This window comes from Meriones unguiculatus, assembly GCF_030254825.1.
Source record: "Meriones unguiculatus strain TT.TT164.6M chromosome Y unlocalized genomic scaffold, Bangor_MerUng_6.1 ChrY_unordered_Scaffold_23, whole genome shotgun sequence".
In the NCBI taxonomy this organism is placed as follows: Eukaryota; Metazoa; Chordata; class Mammalia; order Rodentia; family Muridae; genus Meriones; species Meriones unguiculatus.
In genome coordinates this window covers 28,505-45,113 of record NW_026843709.1, presented here as the reverse complement: position 1 = coordinate 45,113, position 16,609 = coordinate 28,505, and the positions used below count along the sequence as shown (strand labels likewise).

The window sequence follows — 16,609 nt, the reverse complement described above, 5'->3', positions numbered from 1 at the left end:
TGCACTGGAGCCTATTACCAAAAATTAAAAAGATTGACCTGATATTTATTGCCCATGCCTGAGAAGGTGAAAAGAAGGCTGACTATGTCTACTGTGTTAGAAAAACCTATTGCTGCTACAGGGGCTGTGCCATTTTCTGCTAACTCTTCTGAAGACCAACATGGACTGGTAATCTCCCCACATATTCAAGGGTCGCTAATGCCTTCCCTACCTAGCCAAAGGAATGTGGGATACTCCAATTCTTCTGAGATGCTCAGAGACTGTTCCTACATACCAAATGAGTTATGGGACTAACACAATATGTTCAACAGATTATAGGACATTTCACATCTGCCCCCAGAAATTCCAAAGAACTTCCACTTGTGTTAGAGTGAAATTCAGACATTCCTCCTTTCCAGGACGGGTTTCAAGTTAATCCTCTATCCAAAAGGTCTTCAATCTTTCCAATTCTTCCTCAAATGGTTTTAGATAAGGCCCTTCTGATCAAGGGCTCACTTAAAAACCCTAGAAAAAGAAAAAGCAGACACAACAAAAAGGAGTAGACGGCTGGAAATAATCAAACTCAGAGCTGAAATCAATCAATTATAAACAAATGAAACTATTCAAAGAATCAATGAAATGAAGAGCTGGTTCTTTGAGAAAATCAACAAGATAGACAAACCCTTAGCAAAGCTAACTAAAAGGCAGAGAGACACCATCCAAATCAACAAAATCAGAAATGAAAAGGAGGATATAACTACAGACACTGAGGACTTACTTCAAAAGTCTATACGCAACAAAATTTGAAAATCCAAATGAATTGGAAAATTTGGTTAATCAATTCCACTTACCAAAGCTGAATCAAGACCAGGTAAATCAATTAAATAGTCATATATCCCCTAAGGAAATAGAAGCAGTCATGAAAAGTATCCCGTCCAAAAAAAGCCCAGGACCAGATAGTTTCAGCACAGAATTCTACCAGACTTTCAAAGAAGAGCTAACGCCAATACTCTTCAGACTATTGCACAAAATAGGAACATTACCAAACTCATTCTATGAAGCCACAGTCACCTTGGTACCTAAACCTCACAAAGACCCAACAAAGAAAGAATTCCAGGCCAGTCACACTTATGAACACTGATGCAAAAATACTCAACAAATTACTTACAAATTGACTACAAGAACGCATCAAAGATATCATCCACAATGACCAAAGTAGGATTCATCCCAGGTATGCAGGGGTCATTCAATATACGGAAATCCATCAATGTGATCCACCATATTAACAAATTGAAAGAAAAAAAACCCCACATGATTATCTCCTTAGATGCCGAAAAATCATTATCAAAATCCAACATCTATTCATGTTTAAAATACTGGAGAGATCAGGGATACAAGGCACATATCTAAACATAGTAAAGGCAATATACAGCAAGCATAAAGCCGACATCAAATTAAATGGACAGAAACTTAAATCAATCCCACCGAAATCATGGTCAAAGAAAGGATGCCTACTCTCTCCATATCTCTTTAACATAGTTCTTGAAGCCCCTGCTACAGCAATAAGACAATTGAAGGAGATGAAGCGGATACCAATCGAAAAGGAAGAAGTCAAAGTATCACTATATGCAGATGATATATGATAGTATACTTAAGTGACCCCAAAAATTCTACCAGGGAACTCCTACAGCAAAGTGGCTGGATATAAAATAAACTCAAAAAAATCAGTATCACTCCTGTATACAAAAGACAAAAGGGCAGAGAAAAAAATTAGGAAAGAAACACCCTTCACAAAAGCCACAAAGGACATAAACTACTTTGGTTAGCCCCTAACCAAGCAAGTCAAAGATTTGTATGAAAAAAAACTTTCAAGACTCTGAAGGAAGAATTAGAAGACTATATCAGAAGATGGAAAGATCTCACATGCTCATGGCGTGGCAGGATTAACATAGTAAAAATGGCCATCTTACCTAAACCAATCTACAGATTCAATGCAATTCCCATCAAATTACCAACACAATTCTTTACAGACCTGGAAAGAAAAATTCTCAACTTCATATGGAATAACAAGAAACCCAGAATTGCTAAAACAATCCTCTACAATAAAAGATCTTCTGAAGGTATCTCCATCCCTGATCTCAAGCTGTACTATACAGCAACAGTAATAAAAACTGCATGGTACTGGCACAGAAACAGAATGGTGGATCAATGTAATCTGATAGAAGAACCATACATAATACCACACAATTATGGACAACTAATTTTTGACAAACATGCCAAAACCATACAATGGATAAAAGACAGCATCTTCAAAAACTGGTGCTGGTCCAACTGGATGAGTACATGCAGAAAAAAATGCAAATAGATCCATACTTATCACCTTGCACAAAACTAAAGTCCAAGTGGATCAAAGGCCTCAACATAAAACCAGACAAGCTATATCAGTTAGAAGTAAAAATGGGGAAAAGCCTTGAAGTCATTGGCACAGGATACAACTTCCTGAACAGAACACCAACAGCACAGGCTCTAAGAACAACAATCAATAAATGGCACCTCATGAAACTGAAAATCTTCTGTAAAGCAAAGAACACTGTCATCAGAATACAATGACTACCTGCAGATTGGGAAAGGATCTTCACCAACCCTATCTGACAAAGGGCTAATATCCAAGTTTATGAAAAACTACAGAAGTTTAAAAGCAACAAATTAAGTAATCCAATTAAAAAATGGGAAACAGGACTAAACAGAGAATTCCTGATAGAGGAATACTGAATGGTAAAGACACTTAAAGAAATGGTCAACGTCATTTGTCATCAGGGAAATGCAAATCAAAATGACCCTAAGGTTTCACCTTACACCCATCAGAATGGCCAAGATGAAAACCTAAAGTGACAATGCATGCTGAGAGGCTGTGGAGAAAGGGGAATCCTCCTCCACTGCTTGTGGGATTGTAAACTATTACAACCACTCTGAAAAATCAGTTGGGTGCTTTCTCAGACAATTAGGAATAGCGCTTCCTCAAGACCCAGCCATACCACTCCTAGGCATATATCCAAAGAGGCTCAAGTACACAATAAGGATATTTGCTCAACCATGTTTGCAGTAGCTTTATTTGTAATAGCCAGAAGCTGGAAACAACCAAGATGCCAATCCAACTGAGGAATGGATATAGAAATTTTGGCACATCTATACAATGGAATAGTACTCAGCAATATAAAAAAACAAGGAAATCATGAAATGTGCAGGTAAATGGTGGGAACTGGAAAAGATTATCCTGAGTGAGTTGTCCCAGAAGCAGAAAGTTGCACACGGTATATACCGACTCATATAGACATATAAGGTAAGATAAACTTACTAAAATCTGTACACCTAAAGAAATTAATCAAGAAGGAGAACTCTGCATGTTGGTCTCCTTGGTTTGCCTGTGGTATATATGCAAGTTTAGAGTCTCACAACAGTGTGATGCAGCCTTGATCATTCAGGCCTTTACAGCCATTGAAGCAGGACATTCTCCCCAAGCATGGTTGGATACCATAAAAAGCTAAAATGTTACGCTCAGGATGCGAGGCTAAGCACTGCACTCAGGGTCAGCCGCTTTGGACCCAGAGAAGAGCATGTCTGGTTGCATGCGGGTTGATGCCCCAGGTCCCGCCTCTGAGAAAAAGGTATCAGACGGGTCTGATGCTCTTTGGGTGGATGACACCTAAATGAACATCAGTACAAAGTCTCAATTTATTTCTAATAATCAGAGATCAGACCTCTACTCTTGCCTGATGCATCTAAAACAAAAAGGGGGGACTGTAGAGAGCTGCAGAATGCTATGCCTTAAAGATGGAGCTGGTTTCTGCCTTCCACCTTCCCGATGGTGAGTGCTCTCTGTCACGAACAATTCCACATTTGGCTAAGGCTGAGGATCTGGCTTGCTTCCATGTATGTGGACCTATCTGCATTGCCCACGTGGCACGCCTGGGTTGGCTACCCAGAGGCTATTTAAGCTGTGGGCTGGCTTTCCCCAGGGTCCGAGGATTGTTCAAGGTTTCTGAATAAACTGCATTGAAAAAAATAAAGAAATAAAATCAAAGCCACATTAAAAAAAAAAAAAAAAAAGGAGAACTCTGGCTAAAATACTCAATCCCCATCCAGAAAGGCAAACAGGGTGACTATCAGGAGAAAGAGAAAACTGGGAACAAGTTAGAAGCCTGCCACAAAGGGCCTCTGAATGGCTCTATCAAAGCAGATGCTGAGACTTATGGCCAACCTTTGAGGAGATTGCAAGGAATCTTATGAAAGAAGTTGGAGTTGGTAACACCTGGAGGGGATAGGAGCTCCACAAGGAGAGCAAAAGATCCAAAAAATCTGGGTACATGAGACTGATAGTCAAACCAAGTAGCAAAGGCTCTAAGAGTCCAACCAAGTAGCATGGAGATAAGCCAGAACCCCTGCACAGATGTAGCCCATGACAGTTCAGTCTCCTAGTGGGTTCCATAGTAATGGCAACAGGGACTGTCTCTGACAGGAACTGATTGGCCTCCTCTTTGACCATCTCCCCCTGATGGGGGAGCAGCCTTAACAGGCCACAGAGGAAGGCAATGCAGCCACTCCTGACGAGACCTAACAGACTAAAAGTAGAAGGAAGGAAAGAAGACCTTCCCTACCAGTGGACTTGGAGAGGAGTATGCATGGAAAAGGAGGAGGAAAGGAGGAAATGGAAGAAGAGGAGTGAGGGAAATACAGGGAGGATACAAAGTAAATAAAGTGTAATTAATAAAAAAATAAAATAAAAAATTCCCAGAAACTTAGAGCAACTCTATATTAACAAAAGTTATTATTTAACTTCAAGATATTATTAAAGTGCTGTAATTGTGAAAAAAATCTCTGGAACATTCACCATATGCTCAAGGGAATCCAGATCCTTCCTTGTCATATTAAGAGGCCCCAGGTCCTCTTTGAATCAAGAGGTTTTTAGGACTTTCATCTTCTAATTCAAGAGATCTTGAACCTTCTGAATCTTCCCATGGGACACTAAAAACATTGCCAAAGCACCCTAAGAACATCCCAAAGCACTCTATCTATGAGATTATGGAATATTCACCTTCTGCCCAAGATTATCTTGGACTGCCACTTCCTTCAGTGTGGACTCTGCAACCTTCACCACTTACTCCAGAAACATCAGAACCTTAGTCATCTACCCAAGCCACTGTTAAGACTTCAGAATCTGTGTCAGGGTCATTAGAACCTTTACAAACTCTGCCAGGACCTCTGGTACATTTGAAATCAAATACAGGTGTACTAGATGCTTCAGCATCCAACTAAGGCATTCTGCAAACATCAGCACATCTCCAAGAAACCCTGGAATTTTGTGAACCATCTCAAGAGCCTTTAGAACCAAGGTCATCTACCTAAAAGACTGTGGAACCTTCCATTTTAACAGAGTTTCTGAGACTGCTCATTTGTACACAGGGAGACTTTATCCATATCACTCCTCATGAAGATTGCCAAGGATATTACCCTAATTACAAAATAAACCCTAGACTTTCTAATTCTACCAAAAGGATATTGAGATTTATGTCATTTTCTGAAGGAAATATCAGATATTCCCTTTCAGAACTTAGTGGCTTAAAATCTATTTGTTTTGACAAAAGTATACTCACATCTTCTAAGTATGACTCAAGGTTTACCTCTACTCTTCAAAGGAGTACCCCCTACGTCTTAAACCCAACATCATCAGAATTGAGCTACAAATCTAGTACACCTCCTAAAGAAGATCTCAGACATTCACTCAGTCTCCATGAGGTGACTCCAGATATCCTAGGTTGAAGAAGAAAACAAGATCAAAACATGCCTCTGTAGACCAAACAGGCCTCAAATCTGTGCCATCAGATTTAGGCTCAAAGCTCTGCCATTCTTCCAAAAAGGTTAGAAGAGCTTCTATTTCTTATGAATCTAGTACAAGGCTTAAAACTGGTATCAGTGAGTGTCTCGACTTCTGCTACTACCACAGGAGGCTGCATATACTCATGATTTCATATTGACTGCCTCAGAATTCTACATCTCACCAAGGCATCCCTAGATGGTCCAAATTTACCAAAGCCAAATCTACCAAAGCCCCCTTTGAACAAGCAGATTTTCAAGATTCCTATTCAGTATGTGAGAGTTACAAACCATCCCCTTCATCAAAATGAAGGCTCAGTCATTCTTCATCAGACAAAAGTGGCCAGAAACAAAAAGAGCATAGGACCTTCCATCTCTACAACAGGCAATGGGAACTGCTCCCACTCATCAAGAGTACCTTTAGACATTCCACGTCTCCCCATGGGGTCCTCAGACATATTACTTCTACCAGGAGAAAAACAAGGATGATGGTTATACCCATTCAAACTTCTCCTGCAGAACAAGAAGACTTCAAGACCTTGCCACTGGAGTCAGTCCACATAGGGTTGTCAAACCTTGCATATCCACCTTAAGGAATAAAAGACACCCGGATTCTAATGAAGAAGGCTTGAAACATGCGCTTTTTGTCAAGGAGGGAGAGAAAACATGTGCCAAAGTGTAGGCCAGGGCTCTGCTCCCTGTCTGTTGGAAATTCATATAAGCACCAATTCCAAAAGGGAAGGCCAAATCATTCCCTACTATCCAAAGAAAAGTCAGCACTAGCAATTGTTCCATAACCCAGATTCAATTACCAGGACTCACATGACAACTTAACATGGGCTTCAACTCCAGTTCCAGAGACTCTGATATATGCTAGGATTAAATGAGCTCACCACCACCTTCCAGTGAACAGACACCATTTTATAAAAACTGGTTTGGAAAGGTTAAGGTCACAAAACTATTAAGTAGCAGAACCAGATCTTCTGTATCCAGGTTCACAGTTCTTTCTAATTGCAACAGATAACTTTATTTCATTGTGTACATTATGTACAGTACTTTGAATCTTTCACCTAAGTGATGAAAAACAATCTGGATGCTATGTATTCTTGTACTTTTCTAACTCTGTTCTTAAGGCATGTTTTATATGTAGGTGAAGTACATAGACATAAAACATAGTATATGCTTTATATGTATGTGTGTATAGGTGTGTGCATAAGCCTGTGCATAGGTAACTACTGAGGAAAGAAGGGAGGTTTTAGATCCCTTGAAGCTGAAGTTACAGGTGTTCATCAGCCACACACAGAGCTCTGTGCTAAGATCTGAAAGGGCTAGGCTAACTTTGTAACCTATATGTCTTTAAAGCCTATAGTTTTGAGTTTTAGGTCCAGGTTAAGCTAAAGCCTCATAGTACTCCTCCATTTTCAGAGAATGGAGGAATGTGACCCTATCTGTGAGGACAGATAAAAAAAAAAAGCAAGCAAGCAATGACCTTCATTCAGCAAAAAGAATACTAGACCATGTCTTCAAGATAGTGTTTCTTAGCAACGAACCCAGATGGCCTCTATCCTTCTTCTGAGTAGCTCCTAACCTCCAGCCAAATCTTCAAGTATTAAGGATCCACCTTAAATTGAAGCTGCATCCACACTTGGCAGGACTGGCCAAGCTTGAGCACCTAAGACTAACCAATTATCTTACTTTATAGTTTCCTCATCCAATCCTAAATTGCAAAAACTGCAACTTCAAATTTCCTGCAATTTTTCTTTTAAAAAGCTAAAGGCCTTTCTCTCACGTTGCCACTCTTTGCTGACTGGCAGGGGTGACATGATTGCACAATGGTTAATAAACCTCCTGCTTTTGCAATGAGTCTTGGTCTGGGGGAGTTTCTGGGAAATTCACGATCTTAAACTCCTGAGCTGTGAGACCCCAGGTCTTACAGATCCAACACCAGTCCTTTATACAGTAAGCACTCTTAACTCTGAGCCCTCTCTCCAGCCCCTTCTTTTAGTAGGCTACCATGTTAGAAAAGGATTGTGAGGTTGGGGAAACAGCTAACCAATAGAGCACTTGGCTAATACACATCATGTCCTGGGTCTGACGTTCAATAACAAAAGTATATAGATATAAATAAAATATACCAAAGATAGTCAAATCCTACAGTAAAGTGAGTATGTGTTTGTTTATGTATCTTCTTCCCAAGGGTCTCATGTAGCCCAGAGGAGCTCGGACTTGCTATGCTGCTCTGTTCCTGAATCCTCCTGCTTCAGCTTCCCTAGTGCTGGGAAGGCAGATGTCGTGACAGGTATATTATCAAATAATATAATCCAGCACCCCACAATGTTGCTTTCATTTCTGGTCGGCAATTATGACAAAAGCTGAGGGAAAATGTATACTTTCTCCCTTTGCTTTGTTAGCTGTGGTCATATCACAAAACATTTCTCTACTTGCCTTTTCTTTTTGAGGCAGAGACTCTCTGTGTTTCAAACTCACAATCTTTCCTCTGCCTATCAAGTGCTAGGATTACAGGGAGTCCCACCACACCTGGCTAGACTATACTAACATTTGTTGTGGCTGTTTTCAAGAAAGGGGTTTCTCAGTAAAACTGCACTGGTCTTCCAGGAACTTGCTTTGGAAATCAGGCTGGCCTCAAACTCAGAGATCTGCCTGATTCTGACAAGTGCTGAGACCAAAGATATGTGCCAAAAGTCTGCTCACTCTCTCCTTAACTCTTCAACATAGTACTTGAAGTTCTAGCTAAATCATTAAGTCAACCAAAAGAGATATAAATCAGAAAGGAAGAAGTCAAAAGTATCACTATTCGAAGATGATATGATAGCATATATGAGCAACCCCAAAATTCAACCAGAGAACTCCTTCACTGATAAACACCTTCCGCAAAGTGGCTGGATACAAAATTAACTCAAAACAAAACAAAACAAAGAAACCAAAAACAGAAGCACTCCTGTATACCAAGGACAAAAGGGCCAATAAGTAAATTAGGGAAACAAAACCCTTCACCATAGCCACTAATAAAAAAAAAAAAAAAGACTTTGGTGTGAGTCTAACCAAGCAAGTGAAAGTTCTAGTCAAGGAAAACTTCATGTCTCTGAAGAAAGAAATTGCAGATATCAGAAGATGGAAAGATCTCCCTTGCTCATGGATCAGTGGGATTAACATAGTGAAAATGGCCATCCTGCCAAAGCAATCTACAGATTCAATGCAATTCCCATCAAATTACCAATGCAATTCTTTACAGGACTTGAAAGAAAAATTCTCAACTTCATATAGAAAAACAAAACCACAGAATTTCCAAAATGATCCTGTACAGTAACAGATTGTCTGGAGGTATCTCCATCCATGATCTCCAACTGTACTACAAAGCAGTAATAATAAAATATAGTCCCAATTTATTTCTAATATCAGAGATCAGACCTCTACTCTTGCCTGATGCGTCTAAAACAAAAAGGGGGAACTGTAGAGAGCTTCGGAATGCTATGCCTTAAAGATGGAGCTGGTTTCCGCCTTCCACCTTCCCGATGGTGAGTGCTCTCTGTCACGAACAACTCCACATTTGGCTAAGGCCGAGGACCTGGCTTGCTTCCATGTATGTGGACCTATCTGCATTGCCCCCGTGGCACGCCTGGGTTGGCTACCCAGAGGCTATTTAAGCTGTGGGCTGGCTTTCCCCAGGGTCCGAGGATTGTTCAATGTTCCTGAATAAACTGCATTGAAAAAATAAAAAAATAATAAAAAAAAAAAAACAAAAAAAAAAACCCCAGCATGGTACTAGCATAGAAACAGAACCATGGATCAATGAACCTGAAGAAGGCTAAGAAATAAATACACATACCTACAGACATGTAATTTGTGAACAAAGAAACTAAAACCATACAATGGAAAGCAGACAGCATCTCCAACAAATGGTGCTGGTCTACCTGGATGTCTACAAGCAGAAAATGAAAATAGATCCATATTTATCACCCTGCACAAAACTAAAGTCCAAGTGGATCAAAGGCCTCAACATGAAACCAGGCAAGATAAATTGGTTAGAAGAAAAAGTCTAAGAGTAAGAGTCTAGAACTCATTGGCAGAGAAGAAAACTTCCTGCACAGAACACCAACAGCACAGACTCTAAGACCAACAATCAATAAATGGGACCACATTAAACAGAAAAGCTTCTATAAAGAAAAGGATACTGTCCTCAGAACAAAACGACAGCCTACTGACTGAAAAAGTACTTTTAAAAACCCAATTCTGACAAAGGGTTAAGATCCAGAATATATAAAGAACTCAAGAAGATAGACAGCAACAAATCAAGTATTCAAACTTAAAAAAAAGGGCTACATAGCTATGCAGAGAATTCTCCTTAGAGGAATATCAAATGATAGAGAAACACTTAAAGAACCACTCAACGTCCTTAGTAATCAGGGAGATGAAAATCAAAACGACCCTGAGATTTCACCTTACACTCACCAAAATGACTAAGATCAAAAACTCAAGTGACAATATATACTGGAGAGGTTGTAGAGAAAAGGGAATCTTCTTCCATTGCTGGTGGGAATAAAAACTTGAACAACCACTTTGAAAATCAATCTGGCACTTTCTCAGCTAATTAGCAATAACACTACCTCAAGATCAAGCTTTACCATTCCTAGGAGTATATCCAAAATATGCTCAAGTACACAACAAGGACCTTTGTTCAACCATGTTCGTAGAAGCTTTATTCGTAATAGCCAGAACCTGGAAACAACCCAGATGTCCCTCAGTTGAAGAATGGAAGCAGAAACTGGGGAATGTTTATACAACGGAATACGACTTACTAATTAAAAACAAGAAAATTATGAAATTTGCCAACAAATGGTGGGATCTAGCAAAGATCATTCTGAGTGAGTTATCCCAGAAGCAAAAAGACACACGGAACATACTCATTCATAAGTGGAAACTAGACATACAATATAGGATAATCATATTAAAATCTGTATACCTAAAGATTCCAAGAAAGGAGGTCTCTGGGTAAGATGATCAATCGTCACTCAGAAGGACAAACAAGAAAACAGGCAACAGGATAGGAGCCTACCACAGAAGATCTCTGTGGTAAAAGACACTACCCAGCATTGTATCAAAGCAGATCTGAGACTCCTAACCAAACTTTGGGTAGAGTGCAGGGAATCCTCTGAAAGAAGGGGGAGATAGTGGGACCTGGAAAAGCCAGGAGCTCCTTAAGGAGAGCAACCAAACCAAAATATCTGGGCATAAGGGTCTTTTCTGAATCTGATACTCCAATCAAGGACCATTCATGGATACAACCTAGAACCCTTGGACTGATATAGCCCATGGCAGCTTGGCATCCAAGTGGGCTCCCTCATAAGGGGAACAGGGACAGTCTCTGACATGAATGCAGTGGCAGGCTCTATGACCACAACCCCCTGAGAGGGGAGCAGCCTTGCTAGGCCAGAGAGGAGGGCAATGCAGACAGTCCTGATGAGACCTGATTAACTAGTGTCAGATGGAAGGGGAAGAGGTGCTCCCCTCTCAGTGGACTTGGAGAGAGGTTGGGAGGAGATGAGGGAGGAAGGGTAGACTTGGAAGGGAATGAGGGAGTGGGCTACAGCTGGGATACAAAGTGAATAAACTGTAACTCATATAAAAATTAATTTAAAAAGGTATGTGCCAACCATGCCCAGCTTACTCTACTTACTTTTAAGTCAGGACGTTCCTTCATTTTTGGGGGCTTTTTCAAAGGAGGACCCTTCAGCTTCTCCTTTTCCTGGTTTCGTTTAATTCTTCTCAATTGCTCTTGAATTCTGCGACGTTCTTTTCGCATCTCTTCTCGATGTTGCTCATCAAAAAGGGCAAATTTCTGACTGAAGAACAGGAAAAATACAGGACCTTAAGCAACCTAAATTAAGATGAGTATCCTGAAAGCTTCTATCACAGAATGTATGTAATTCACCCACTACGGTGAGATAAACTTCCTCTTCCTTGGTAGTCAGTCCCCCACATATATTGAGTAACATTTCTCAGTCCAAGTCCTGAATAATAGGTAATATTTTGCTGGTGATTTTTGAGACACTGTTTTGCAATCCAGACTGGTCTACAATCCCTGCTCCTTCTGTCAAATCCCCCATTGTAGGAATGACTTTTGCAAGACAGCCACAATCCAAACGTAGCCAACCTGGATATTTTCCCAGTAATCTGGCTCTGGTCAAATCCAAAGATCTAAAGACAAGAAGGTCCTACTTAACAGCAGATTTCCAGGAATAACTGTGTATATTCCTATCACTACAGCTCACATACATAGTGTGTCTCCATCATCATTTTCCATGCCACACTCAAAAGCAACACAACAAAAACTCACACGAATTCTTCATCTTTTGTGTTCCGTATGTGCATATAAGTATCAATAACAGCTGGTTTTCGGACTGTCTCACAACGAACATACTCTTTCCCCTCTTCATCTCGAAATGTTCGATAAATCTTGAGACAGCGGCCAGTGGCAGAAGGGTTAACGTTAGCTACAGAAGCTGTATCATCATCTCTGTGATTATTTCTTGCTGCTGTTGAACCTGCTGATGCAAGGTGAAAAAGAAAATGTTTTTGAAATATTCCCCATAACACCCAAATGACCTCTTCTTGGGGTTGAATGGAGACATTCAGCATGCCATAAAACTACAGTTCTATTAAAAGCAGGGTTGTTACTACCTGTAAAAACACACACCTGGACTTATTCCCCACAGACTGCAGTCTAGTTTGTAGAAATGTAGCCACATCATTTCCAGGTTTCTCTACAATCATTCTCTAATTTGCCTCCAGCTTGGACTCAGTTATACCCTGCAGGTACCCAAGCCCCGTTTTTGATCCTCTTCTTGTCTTAGGAGCCCCCTTACCCAGTAGCATCTGCTGGAGTTCCTTCCGTTCCTGCTCCTCCTGCTCCTGAGATATCTGAGAGCTTGTTTTCTTGTTCTGCAGCATGTTCTCTATGTTCCTTCCCATTTCCTCAAAGTCACTGTCTTCAGCTGAGCTGCTGTCTGTGTCTGTGGATAAGACTTCAGTTGATGACAAAACCCTAGCAAGAGAGGAAAAAAGTTAAAGACCAGGGGAAATATGAGTGTACAAAGAAGTAGGCTTGAGTAGTAAACTGAGAAATCAACTGTAAAAAATACTCAAAAGTATGGACATATCTACAAACATATGGAACCATAACAGAAAACTACATCTTTCTATACATTTCACAGATTTGCAGAATTGCAGAAAAGCTAGCACACAGTCCACTTTTGTTAATTTTCTTGAAAGAGACTCTCACTCTTTGCTCTTCCTCCCTCTACCCCAAGAATGACTTAAATTGGATTATCCTCCCTGTCTCAGCCTCCCAAGCACTGCTCAGTTCTCCAGCATACCACAACATTTACATTCATGGATCACGTTAATAGCACATTACTATTCTGTCACACAACTATTAAGTCACCAGAGGACACAATATACTCATCACCACACTTAAAACAAATAGATACAGGAGGCCAGCCTATCCTACATAGCAGGAAGTTCCAGATCAGCATGGCTACATAGCAAGACCTCATCTCAAAACAGAAATATAGTACCTGGGAGCTGGAGACAGAGTTTAGTGATAAAGTATTTGTCTTAGTAGTTCAAAAGAAAACACGTACAGGAAACCACCCATTTCCAGCTTAAAATTCCTAAACTACTGAATCAACATACTTGTTCTGCAGGTCAAAGATGCGCTGACATTCCTCTTTGTAACGTTCTTGCTGCTGGGCCATAGAAAACCTTGATCCACGGGCAAATTTGCTCATGGGGCTTTCTCCAGAGCGAGCCTGTTCTGTTGACATTGTGCGTACTACATCAATAACTTCCCAGCGGGACAACTTTTTAATCTGAGAAAAACACAGAGCTACACATAAATAACTCATTCAGGGACATAAAATTACAAACCAGGACCACAGTAGGGACACATAGACAAGAACACAAAACCTAAATGAAGTTAAGAAAGATTTGGTAAAGTATTTAGAATGATATGTGTGACATAAAGACCCCAGATGGTTCCTTTCAATACCTTCTTACCGTTTCTCTATCTATAGAAAGCCTCATACTCGGAGTTCCCCTTGTCTATACTCACCTGATCCTCAGGCACACCAAATTTACGAAGAAGTTGATTGGCGTTTTTCAGAGACAGGCAACGAAGGTCTGCATCTGTTCCTGTAACTGTCTTTTTCACAGGCTGAAGCTCCTTATCACCCTATCTCAAACAAAAACAAGTGAGAATATGAAACTGATCTCCTAAGAGTAGAAATGTAGTATATATGCTATTCAGGGAAATGAACCATTTCCAGGACCTCCACTCTATTCATCTGTATTTCCCAACCCTCATCCCTTCCTCTGTGATTTAAAGAAATTCAAAGACCCTCACCTTCTGCTGTGTTGGTTTGTTTGGAATCTTCACATAGGAGAACCCCTCACCACAGCCTGTGGGATCTGCTACTCCAGTCACCTCCAGAAGACATTTGCCCTTCATGGCAGCAATGAAAGCCACTGTAGTATTCCAAGGAGCTGTACGAACCTGAGATAAAGAAAAGGATTCTCAGGGTTGAGGAAAATATTGGTTGATGCCTAGCCACTATCTAAAATGGGTAGAATAACTACCCTGATCCCATTCACAGTTTCCTAAATTATCCAAACATCAACTTAAATATAGCAGCTATCCAATGCTCAGCTCTCTTCTCTGGTACCTGAATCATGGTATTAAAAAGAGTCAGAGTGCAACCTGGATAAGAACTATGTGGAACAGCGATGTTCTTCAGTCCATTATCCCTAGAACTTCAGTTTTTAGTGTTGTACCCATATACATAATGCTCATAGTTATAAGGACAACTGCATTTGATTGTCCAGTTACACAAATGGCTTACTTATTCTCATTTATTTTATAGTAGGGTCTCTACCCCAGGTTGGTCAGAAACTCCCTATGAATTAGAGCTCAAACTTGAATATTTGATCCTCCTGCTTCCAGAGTGAGAGGATTACAGATGTGTGCTTTCTCACCAGCCCTAAACCTTCATTTTGAAAGGGATAACGAGAAGCACTAATAAAAGCAAGAGTTGAGGGCCATAGAGATGGCTCAGTGATTTAAAGCATTTGCTCATAAGGGCGGAACAGTGCATCCAAACACACACATAACAAGCCCTATGTTCTCAAAAGCCTGTAAACACAGCTGTAAGAGATCTATATGATCCCCTCTTAAGATAATGTACACAGGCACACATAAATAAATAAATCTTTAAAAGTCTTCTTTAAATTAAGAAAGCCACAGGGCCAGGTATAGTGACACCTTTAATCCCAGCACTTGGAATCCAGAGGCAAGCAGATCTCTGTGAATCCTAGGCCAGTCTGGTCTACATAGTGAGTTCCAAAATGACAAGGACAACAAAAAAGGGACCCTGTTGAAAGAAAAATGAAAAACAAAACAAAACAAACAAAAAAAAAAAACACAAAAAAAGAAGGAAAGGAAGGAAGAAAGGAAGGAAGGAAAGAAAGAGAGTGAAAGAAAAAAGAAAAAGAGAGGAACAGACACACACACACAGGAAGAGAGAGAGAGAAAGAGCGAGAGAGAGAGAGAGAGAGAGAGAGAGAGAGAGAGAGAGAGAGAGAGAAGACAGGCTGGAGAGATGGCTTAGGGATTAGAAAGCTTGCTGATCTTTCAGAGGACCTGGGTTCAGTTCCCAATGCTCATGTCAGGTAGCTTACAACCAACTCCACATACAGAGGAACCAATGTCTTTGGTCTTCTATAAGCACCTACATTCACTTACTTATGTGCACACACCCACACACAGACACACATTCATACAATCAAGATTAAAAAAGTGTTTCTGGGCATGGTGGTGTGTCTATACTCTTAACACTTGGGAGACAGTGGTAGGAAGAGTTAAAGTTTCTGGTCAGACTGCATCACAAAGCAAGATTTTGTATCAGAAAAAAAATAGTAAAGTCTCACTTCATCGTCAATCTTCATCTGGAAATCTTCACTTTCTCGCTCAGGCACAAAAAAGGACTTCGCACCATAGCCAGCATCCTGAAAGAGGACAATTCTATGCATAAATAAAGTAAACTGAAGAACTCATTTTTTTTTCTTCTGAAAACAGTTTTACTGAATATCAAATGTATATATATATATATATATATATATATATAAAACAGACCATCTTCATGGAAAATGGATACTGTAATTGCTAATGTATGTGTTACTGTTATACATCCTTGAGATCCTTGAGCTACTAGAAGATATGCCAAATTCCAAGGAATTTTGATGCACTAGGGAAACAGTTCAATGGTAGAATGCTTGCCTGGCATGTGCAAGGACCTGGGCTCAAACAACAAGTTTGGTTTTTTGGAATTTCGTTTTAAATGATCTATTTTTTTTTTTCATTTTATGTGAATTGGTGTTTTACCTGCACATATGTCTGTGTGAAGGTGTTGGATCCTATGGAACTGGAGTTACAGAGAGTTGTGAGCTGCCATGTGGGTCCTGGGTATTGAACCTGGGTACTCTGGGAAAGCAGCCAGTGCTCTTAACCACTGAGCCATCTCTCCAGGTCTCCCCCCACGACAAAAGTTTCAAAGAAACTTATGTGGACATGTGGATAGTTAGGGCCCATTTAAAAAGTAAACAACCTAAAATCCTAACTACAGAAATTTTCAGTTGCCCTTTTTCTGTTTTGGCTTTGCAGTGATTTCAATGAAAATGTCCTCCA

At 40.2% G+C, this 16,609-nt stretch overlaps 1 protein-coding gene and 1 pseudogene across 1 annotated transcript in view; one reads left to right on the top strand and one right to left on the bottom strand.

Moving 5' to 3' along the window:
- The first annotated feature begins 5,058 nt into the window (after positions 1–5,058).
- On the top strand, positions 5,059–5,796 carry LOC132651563 (uncharacterized; annotated as a pseudogene).
- Positions 5,797–6,031: 235 nt separating this feature from the next.
- LOC110542587 (transcription initiation factor TFIID subunit 1-like) overlaps positions 6,032–16,609 on the bottom strand; it is a 36,109-nt gene continuing 25,531 nt past the window's right edge. Inside the window, 8 exon segments of the mRNA XM_060376811.1 lie at positions 6,032–6,088; positions 11,546–11,711; positions 12,206–12,416; positions 12,735–12,913; positions 13,564–13,739; positions 13,982–14,101; positions 14,273–14,422; positions 15,853–15,930. Coding sequence (XP_060232794.1) covers positions 6,032–6,088; positions 11,546–11,711; positions 12,206–12,416; positions 12,735–12,913; positions 13,564–13,739; positions 13,982–14,101; positions 14,273–14,422; positions 15,853–15,930 — 1,137 coding nt within the window.